General features: G+C 45.7%; 1 protein-coding gene across 1 annotated transcript in view; it reads left to right on the forward strand.

Annotated features, from left to right (window-relative positions):
• Positions 1 to 10,000, forward strand: part of LOC119595537 — a 70,772-nt gene that overhangs the window by 48,859 nt on the left and 11,913 nt on the right. Inside the window, exon 3 of the mRNA XM_037944655.1 lies at positions 1,997 to 2,135. Coding sequence (XP_037800583.1) covers positions 1,997 to 2,135 — 139 coding nt within the window. The remainder of the gene's footprint in view (positions 1 to 1,996; positions 2,136 to 10,000) is intronic.

Genomic DNA, 10,000 nt, shown 5'->3' on the forward strand with positions numbered 1-10,000 from the left:
GAGGGGGGGGGAGAGGGGACGAGAGTGAGAGAGAGAGAGGGAAAACGAGAGCAGAGAGAGAGAGAGAGAGAGAGAGAGGAGAGAGAGAGAGAGAGGGAGAGAGAGAGAGAGAGGGAGAGAGAGAGAGAAGGGAGAGCGAGAGAGAGAGAGAGAGAGAGAGAGAGAGAGAGAGAGAGAGAGAGAGAGAGGGGGAGAGAGAGGGGGAGAGAGAGAGAGAGAGAGAGAGAGAGAAGAGAGAGAGAGAGAGAGAGAGAGAGAGAGAGGGAGAGAGTGGAAGGGGTTGAGAGGAGGGGACACGGGGCGTCGTCCCCTCCCTTAAGCGTGGTGTGGCGGTTGTGCAAGTTAATCGTTGTGTCGGAGTGGAGCACGCCAAAAAAGAAGATTAATTACCGAAGATAAGCGAAGGCTCGGGCTTAATTTAGGGGGAAAGTTGTCGGCCAGCGCTGGTTTTGAGGGGTGAGAATTTTTCTTCTTTCTTTTTTCCCCCCCTGAGTGTGTATTTGATGCGGGTTTAATATTACGTCTGCCCTGCTTAAGATCAACGTTTTCTATACGCGCAGTTGAGTTGATATTTAGCCGCGGGGTTTTCTTCTGCGCCTTCTTCTGTTCTCTTGGAAGAGGGGCTTCGCGGGGAGGAATTTCCGCCGTTGCGTTGCTCTTGTGTGTGTGTGGGGGGGGGGGGTGACGTCGCTGTTGTTTTTGTCTGGGGTTTGTAGTTTGTGACATTTACATTTATTTATTTCACATACACGCATTCGCACGTACGCACACATTGATACACATGTGCTTGCGCGCGCGCGCGTACACACACACACACACACACACACACACACACACACACACACACACACACAACACACACACACACACACACACACACACACTCAGTCTCATCCTCACTTGCATCCGCAGTCATTGGCTCACTCATTCATTTATATATACATATACGCCCACATGGTTATATATATACATAATGATGAATATTATTATTATTATTACTAATATTACGATTATCATTATTATAATAGTATTATGAAATGGATCTCATTCAGTTACATAACAGTTGATTTCAGAGGAACTGTAGTTAAGTGACTGAAGAGTAACTGTGTTTAATTGATCATTAGGATCATGCTTTGAAAACATTCATTAGAGAGAAAAGGTCGCTTGTTGCTCGCTTTGTAAAACACAAAATTATATGTTTAAATTATTTCCAATCTTTGGTGTACGTAATCATTACCAGTGTTTTTTTGTTTACTTTGTTTCCCAAATTATCGGACAGTGCTGCATTGTGTTTGTCATTGTATATTATTATTATTATTGTTAAATAATGTCATTAATATTTTTGTTTTCGATTTTTACAGGTCCGCCCGTTTTGATTTTTGCACATTTGGCTAGGAGTCACATTACGTGTTTTTATTCAATATATTTTAAATAATATTGTGTTTGTATTATTGTATTATTGTTTTCTGTGATGTTTGGAGGTTTAATTCCCACCGAGTACCCAGCCTTTAAAACCTTTATAACCCATACCCAGATAGATACGCCTCATACCCATACCCAGATAGATACGCCTCATACCCATACCCAGATAGATACGCCTCATACCCATACCCAGATAGATACGCCTCATACCCATACCCAGATAGATACGCCTCATACCCATACCCAGATAGATATGCCTCATACCCATACGCAGATAGATACGCCTCATACCCATGCCCAGATAGATAGCTCCTACCCATACGTATACCCATACCCGTATAAATAGCCTCATACCCATATGTGTACCAATACCCAGATAAATAGCCTCATCCCCATACGTACACCCATACCCAGATAGACAGCCTCATACCTATACGTGTACCCATACCCAGATAGACAGCCTCATACCCTACCCTATCCTCACACCGCACCTTACCCTCATACCCAAACGTATACCCATACGTATACCCATACCCACACTCAGAGAACTAACCCAGGTGTCTGTCCGTTTCAGGGTGTTAGCGGCGGGTACGTGGGCGCGGGCGCGGTGGGCGGCGCTGGCGGGGGGCCGGACGGCGGCGCCTTCGCCCCGGACTCGCCCTACTTCCCCTTCACCAGCCCTCCCCGGCGGCCTCTCCCTCACAACGCCGCAGGTAAGTCCAGCTGCTGTGGCCTCTGTCCATGCGGGGGGTGGGAAGGATGGAGGGGTGTGGGGGGGATGGAGGGGTGTGGCGGGGAGGGACGGGGGTGGGGTGAGGTGGGGTGGTGGTTCCTTGATAAAGGGGTTTTTGCTAACTGTGATTAGGGTTGACGGTTTCTGTTGACTATTTCCGTTGACGGTTTCTGTTTACTATTTCTGCTGACTAATTCTGTTTACTATTTCTATTACTACGGGTGCTACTACTGTTTTATTAGTATTGTTATCATTATTGTTATTGTTGTTGCTATTATTATTATCATTATTATTATTATTATTATTATTATTATTATTATTATTATTATTATTATTATTATTATTATTATTATTATTTTTATTACTATTACTATTTTTATCATTATTATCATTATTATCATTGTTATCATCGTTATTGTCATTATTATTATTATTATTATTATTATTATTATTATTATTATTGTTGTTATTATTGTTATTATTATAAATAGTATTATTTTCATTATCATCATCATCGTCATTATCATCATTGCTATCATTAATTATTATTATTATTATTATTATTATTATTATTATTATTATTATTATATATTTATTATTATTATTATTATTATTATTACTACTTGATATTATTGTAATAATTATGATAATGATAATGATAATGATGGTAATAACAGCAATAATAATGATAATAATAATGATGATGATGATGATGATTATTATTATTATTATTATTATTATTATGTTATTATAATGATACTAGTAGTGGTAATGATGACAATGATATAAAAACCATATATATTTTCACTATCATTGTCACAATCATTTTTATTTATGAATATTGTTCTTCAATTCTGCATTATTTTGATATTTTCATTTTCATATTGTTTCTGTTGTTCTTTCCGCATTTTTCCAGTGTTGGTGATATGTACTTTCAGTCACAACGTTCCGAATTTGGTGAAGAAATCGGCTTTTTTTTTCTTTCCTTTATTACTGTTATGTTTCTTCTCATTTTATTTAGTCGTGTGTTTCGGTTCTGTCGCTTTTCCCGCAATTTTTTTTTTTCTTTCTTCCAAATTTTTCTAAAATTAATTCCGGATAAACATCGGGGGAAGGGGGGGGGGGTCGCCTTCGAGATTTTGTTCATGTCTGACATTTTCTCGGGTACTATTTTCAGTCATTTTCCTTTCTCTTTTCGGCCCTTTTCTCTTTTTCATTATTTCTCCGCTTATTTTCCTCGCTTTGGATTTCGAAATGGTTTGTTCGCCTCGATAGACTTTTCCCCGAAGCGTCGTCGAATTTTGCTGAGTTTGGCGGCATCGATAAAGTGCGGGTGTTTGTTTCTCATTGATTTAATCACTCGGTTGCAACAGGTAATCGGAAGGGAATGATCTGAAGTTGCACGAATCGGGGGATAATGCTCTGGAGTTGCTTATGATAATCCGTAATCTGAAGTTAATAGGAAGACAAAATGCGCTTTCTCATTTTCTCGCAAACACGTTTTATTTACTTTTTTTTTCCTCCAGACGCTGGCGACTTTTAACCTGTTGAATAAGTCATTTATTACCACATCCTGAATCATGGACAGCATTTCCATAAGTGTGTGAGAAACAGACATCACTACCATATTTTTTTTCTTCTTCTTCCTGTGATATGACGGAGGCAGGCGTTCCCGAGGAGCCCCTCTGCTGCGCCGCCCTCGCCTCACTCTTTCAGAAGGGCGGCGATGAACCTGCTTTGCTCGATGCTGCAGCTGTGATGCAGCAGTCATTATGGACGGATGCAAGTTTCAGCTCGCTTTTTTTTTTTTTAAATTTTTTTTTTAATTTTTTTTTTTTTTTTGGGTTTTTTTTCCCTTTTTTTTTTTTTTTCCCCTTTTTTTTTTTAATTTTTAAAAAAGGGGGGGGGGGCCCCCCTTTTTTTTTTTTTTTTTTTTTTTTTTTTTTTTAATTTTTTTTTTTTTGGGCCCTTTTTTTTTTCCCCCAATTTTTTTTTTCTTTTCCCCCTTTTTTTAAAAATTTTTTTCCCTCGGGGGGGGGGGCCCCCCCGGGGTTTTTTCCTTTTTTTGGGGTTTTTTTTTTTTTTTTTTTTGGGTTTTTTTTTTTTTTTTTCCCCCAAATTTTTTTGGGGTTTTTAAAAATTTGGGGGTTTTTTTTTTTTTTGGTTTTCCCCCCTTTTTTTGGGGGGGGTTTTTTTTAAAATTTTTTTTTTTTTTTTTTTTCTCCCCAGGGGGGGAAAAATTTAATTTTTTTTTAAAATTTTTTTTTTTTTTTTGGGGAAAAAAAAATCCTTTTTTTTTTTTCCCCCCGGTTTTTACCCCCCGGGGGTTTTTTGGGGTTTTTTTTAAAAAATTTAAATTTTTTTTTTTAAAAAAAAAAAACCCCCTTTTTTTTTTTTCCCCCCGGGGGGGGGGGGGGCCCCGGGGGGGTTTTTAAAAAACCCGGGTTGGGGGGGGGGGGAGGGGGGGGGGGGGTTTCCCCCCGGGGGGGGGGGTAATTTTGGGGGGGGGAAAATTTTTTTAAAAGGGGGGGGGGTTTTTTTAAGGGGGGGGGGGGGGGGGTTTTTTGGGGGGGGGGGGGGGGGAAAAAAAAAGGGGGGGGGGTTTTTTGGGGGGGGGGGGGGGGGGGGGGGGGGGGGGGGGGGGGGGGGGGGGGGGGGGGGGTTTTTTTTTGGGGGAAAAGGGGGGGGGGGGGGGGTTTGGGGGGGGGGGGGGGGGGAAAAAAAGGGGGGGGGGGGGGGGGGGGGGGGGGGGGTTTTTTTTTTTTTCCCCCCCCCCCCCCCCCAAAAAAAAAAAAAGGGAGGGGAAAAGGGGGAAAAGGGGGGGGGGGAAAAAAAAAAGGGGGGAGGGGGGGGGAGGGGGAAAAAAAAAAAGGGGGGGGGGGGGCCGGGCCGGGGCCGGGGGGGAAAAAAAAAAAAGGGGGGGGGGCGGGGGCCCGGGGGGGGGGGGGGGGGGGCCCCCCCCGGGGGTTTTTGGGGCGACCCCCCCCTTTTGGGGGAAGGGGGGGGGGGGGCGCCAGGCGAGAAGGTGCCTTTGATGAGGACTCCTGAGGGGAAATCGGTCAACTTGAGACCACTTTTTACCACCTCCTCTTCGTTTTCTTCTTCCTCCTCTCCTCTTCCTCCTTCTCCTCCTCCCCCTTCCTCCTTCTCCCCCCTCCTCCTCCCCCTCCTCCCTCCTCCCCTCTCCTCCCCCCTCCTCCTTTCCCCCTTCTCCAAAAATTTTTCCCCCTCTCCTCCTCCTCCTCCTTCTCCCCTTTTTTCTACTCTGACAAGAATAGGGAAACTTGGACTCCCCGAAAAGGAAAGGTAAAAGCAAAAAAGAGAAAATAGGAAGAGGAAAAAAAAGGGGACATAAAGGGAAATTTGGAAAATTCATACTCAACCACAGGAAAACAGCTGTGGCGTAAAGCGTGAAATATCAAAACAGACATCTGTTTCCCCCTTTAGTTTTATTATCAGAATCAGAATCTGATCCACCGGAAAGAAAATTTAGTACTTTCTTTAAACAAAATAAAATAAAATATAAAAAAGTGATATTTTGATATTTTGTGGCCGACAGAGAAAGACAGCAAGGAAAAAACGAATTTTTGGGAATACAAAACGAAAACCGGAACCGGGATCGGACTCGAGGCGCCCCAATTTTTGCGTTGGGGGTGGAAAGGGGGCCGGGGGGAGGGGGGAAAGGGGGGGGGAGGGGGGAAGGGGTGGGGGGGGGTGGGGTTTAAAGGGGGGGGTGGAGGGGAAAAAAAGGGGGGGGGGGGGGGCAAAATAATTTGAGGTTTTTTTAAATTTAGGGAAAAGTTTTCGAGGGACGGGGTCATATTGTGAGCATGACGCAATGGTCTTTCGTCTTGCTGCAGAAAGAGGTCGGGTGGGTGGATGGGGGTAGGGGGGGAGAAGGGGGAAGGGGAAAAGGGCGAAAAGGGGAAAGGGAGGGGGGGGAAAAAGAGAAGGGGGGGAGGGGAGAAAATGAGGGAGATCTGGAGAAGGGTGTTTGAGGACATGGTTGCGGTTATGCGGATAAATGAGGGGACGAACTCTGAAAGAGTAAAAGAGAGAATAAGGAGAAAAGATGAAGGGAAAAAGGGAAAAAAATTTTTTAAAATTTTCAAGAAGAGATGAAGACGAGAGACAAAAAGGGGTGAGAGAGAGGGAGAGAGAGAGGGGAGGAGAGGGGAGGGGAGAGAAAGAGGGGGAGAGAGAGGAGAAGAGAGAGGAAAAGAGAGAGAGGGGGAGGAAGAGGGGGGTTTTCAAATTTTGGGGTTTTAAATCCCGGGCAAGACTTTCGTAATATTTTATTTTTAGGAAAAACCCATATGATTAAATTTTTTTTTAGCCAAGAGGGCTGTTGGGCCCCCTTTGGGGGGTAATTTCAAAGCTTTTTAGACGAAAACCCCCCTTTCCCCCCTGCGCCTTCCTTCGTCCCTTTTTTTGTCTTGGGCATCCCAAAAGTCGGGAAAAGGCAGATTTTTATTGTTCGGTTTTAAAACCCCCGAGGCCCCGGAGTGAGGCTTAAAAGGGCGCAGAAGGGGGGCGCGGGCCCGATACTTGCAAACCACCGGGGGGGGGGGGGGGGGGGGGGGGTTAAAGGTGGGGTTTGGGGGGTTTGGGGGGGGGGGGTGGTGGGGGGGGGGGGGGGGGGGGGGGGGGGTGGGGGGGGGGGGGGTGGGGGGGGGGGGGGGGGTTTTTGGGGGGGGGGGTGGGTGGGTGGGGGGGGTGGTGGTTTTGGGGGGAGAGAGAGAGAGAGAGAAGAGGGAGTTACATTTGGTGTTGAAATCCCGGACAAGACTTTCGTAATATATTTATTTGAGGATCTATATGATTATTTATTTTTAGCCAAGAGAGGCTGTTGACCCCTTGGTAAGTAATAACAGAGCTTCTTAGACGACCTCCCTTTCTCCCTGCGCCTTCCTTCGTCTTGTTTGTCTTGGGCATCCAAGAGTCGAAGAGGCAGATTGTTATTGTTCGTTTAAATCCCGACGAGGCCAGGACGTGAGGCGTTAAATGGACGCAGAAGGGCGTCGCGGGCCTGATACTTGCAAGCCACCGGGCGACGAGGGGCAGTTGAACGGAACTAGGGCACGTGTGATGTTTGTGAATAATAAAAATGAATGACTAGAATAATTGGCCAAACATCATCAAGCTCCCTCTCCCCCCCTACGCCCCGCCCTCTGGTGGCCTTGCACTATTCACAGCGCGACATTCGGCGCACTTCAAAGGAGGGGAAGAGAGGGGAGAGGGGTGAGTATGGACCCTAAAGCCCCCGACACAAAGTGGTCATGTTTATAGAGGTTTGGATTCCCTTGACTCGAGCGGGCCGATGGGACAGCCCGCCGCCGGTGTTGATTCTGTCAACAGATTCCCCGTGGCTTGAGGCGGAGACGTACAGCTTCTCGATGAGGACTACCTGGGATTAGCTAGTAAGCGTATGGAAATGTGTGGGGGGAGCTGGCGGCGGGCGAGGGGATTGGCCTGTGTGTGTATGTGTGTGTGTGTGTGTGTGTGTGTGTGTGTGTGTGTGTGTGTGTGTGTGTGTGTGTGTGTGTGTGTGTGTGTGTGTGTGTGTCGTGTCTGTGTGTCTCTGTGTGTCTGTGAGCGTGTCTCTGTGTGTATACGTAAATGCGCCTTTATATATTTTCTACTTTGACTTTACAAACATAGATTTTTTTTTCTCTTATGCGTGACCGAAGACGTGGGTGCAAGAATCCTCAGACTTATATAATGAAGAGAGAGAGAAAAAAAAAACTCGTTGCGCTTCTATCCGCCTTTCTATATTTGTCTCTCCATCTCCACTTGGGTGTCTTTTCCGTCGCTTTCCTTCTCTCCCTTCCCTCCTCCTCCCTTTTTATCGCTGTCTTGCCTATCCCTCCATCGTAAGGGACGGAACAATAATAAACGAGCAGTTCCTTCCGTCTCTCTAGAATGTTTCCTCACAAACTTCATTATTTTTATTTATTTATTTATTTATTTATCTATCTATTTATTTATTTGTTTTTTTATTTATTTGTTTATTTGTTTGTGTATTTATTTATTTGTAATTGCGATTGCTGCATGATGAGAACATGGCTTCCACGAGACGACCTGGCGGCAGGAAGCGTGATGGCCGCTTTATTACAGGCGTCCCAGGGTGATGCTTGGCGCGGCCCGACTGGGGTTGGTGTTTGCGTCTGTCTGTCGGGTTTGTCGGAACCGATGTCACTTCCTTTCGCTTGCGTCTTTCCAGGGTTTTTTTTCTTCTGTCTGTCTGTTTGTCTCTTTGTATCTTTGTCCCTCTTTTTCTTTCTCTTTCGTTTTCGCTCTCTCTTTCTCTTTTATTTTCTCTTTCATTTTCTCATCTCTTCTCTTCTCTTCTCTTCTCTTCTCTCTTTTCTTCCCTCTTCTCTTCTCTTTTCTTTCTCTCTTCTCTTCTCTTCGCTTCTCTTCTCTTCTCTTCTCTTCTCTTCTCTTCTCTTCATTCTCTCTCTTTTCTCTCTCTTTCTCTCTCTCTCTCTCTCTTTTCCTCCCCCCTCTCTCTCCCATTCCCTGTCCCTCCTTCCCTGCCATCCTCCCAGCCATCCTCCCTTCTCTTCCTCCTCCTCGTCTTCTTCCTCCTCCTCCTCCTCCTCCTCCTCTTCTTACTCCTCTTCTTACTCCTCCTCTTTCTCCTCTTCTTACTCCTCTTTCTCCTCTTCCTCCTCTTTCTCCTCTTCTTACTCCTCCTCTTCCTCCTCCTCCACCTCCTCCCCCCGTCCTCCCTCCTCCTCCTCCTCCTCCTCCTCCTCCTCCTCCTCCCTCCTCCTCCTCCTCCTCCTCCTCCTCCTCCTCCTCCTCCTCCTCCTCCTCCCCCCCCTCCACAGCAGTACCTTTACCGCGGAATTTCCGTCTGGTGATGAAGGACGCTTAGGCATACATAATGTAGGCCTATCATTAGAGTCGCCGTAGACCTGAGCAGTGGTGCGCAATGCTGTTATCATAAAGGGAAGGTTATTGAGTGGCGGTGAGAAAACAAAGCCCCCCCCCCCTCCCTCCCTCTCTCTACCCCCCTTTGCGCACCCCATTTTTCTTGGCTGTGAATCGGTTAGTGGAAAGAGAGGGAGAAGGATAAATTGGAGGTAATTGGTAATGGTAGTGTAAGTGGGTGCAATTGATAATGACGAGAGAGAGAGAGAGAGAGAGAAGAGAAAGAGAGAGAGAGAGAGGAGAGAGAGAGAGAAAAAGGGAGAGAGAGAGAGAGAGAGAGAGGGGGAGAAATAAAGAAAGAAAGAGAAGAGTGAGATAGATAGAGAGAGAGAGTGAGAGAGAGAGAGAGAGAGAGAGAGAGAGAGAGAGAGAGAGAGAGAGAGAGAGAGAGAGAAGAAGAAGAGAGAAAGACATGGTTTAAGAGATGGGGCATATTCGCATTGCAATCAAGGGTGACTGGGAAGTTTTATTTTATTTATTTATTTATCTTTTCTGGGGGGGGGGGGGCTGGGATGTAATTTTTTTTTTCTTCTTGAAGTTCGCATTTAGAAAGGTTGCTCTTTTCTGTGGAGGGACTGGGTTCTCTGCGGATCGGGCTCTCGATGGATCTGGAATTCTGTGACGTCGAGGCTCCGCTGGTATTACGGTGTAGATTTCGAGTGGAATTTAGGGGCCTTGTTGGGATCGTGGGCGGCTCGGGTTGCAAGGAGTGCTGTAGATTTCTCCCTTTTTTGTGGGGGGGGGGTGGCTGTCTAGGCCTACCTGGGATTTCCTGTTGGTCCTTTTGTCCTCATGCCGAGGTTGCCGTAATTATCAGTTTTCTTTTCACTTGGTCTTCTTGTGCTGATCCTCCATCACTTTTCTTCTCTGTTTCTTCTTTGTGTTTTTCTTTCGACTTTCCTTCCA

The sequence above is a fragment of the Penaeus monodon genome, chromosome 36, assembly GCF_015228065.2.
Source record: "Penaeus monodon isolate SGIC_2016 chromosome 36, NSTDA_Pmon_1, whole genome shotgun sequence".
NCBI classification, from domain to species: Eukaryota; Metazoa; Arthropoda; class Malacostraca; order Decapoda; family Penaeidae; genus Penaeus; species Penaeus monodon.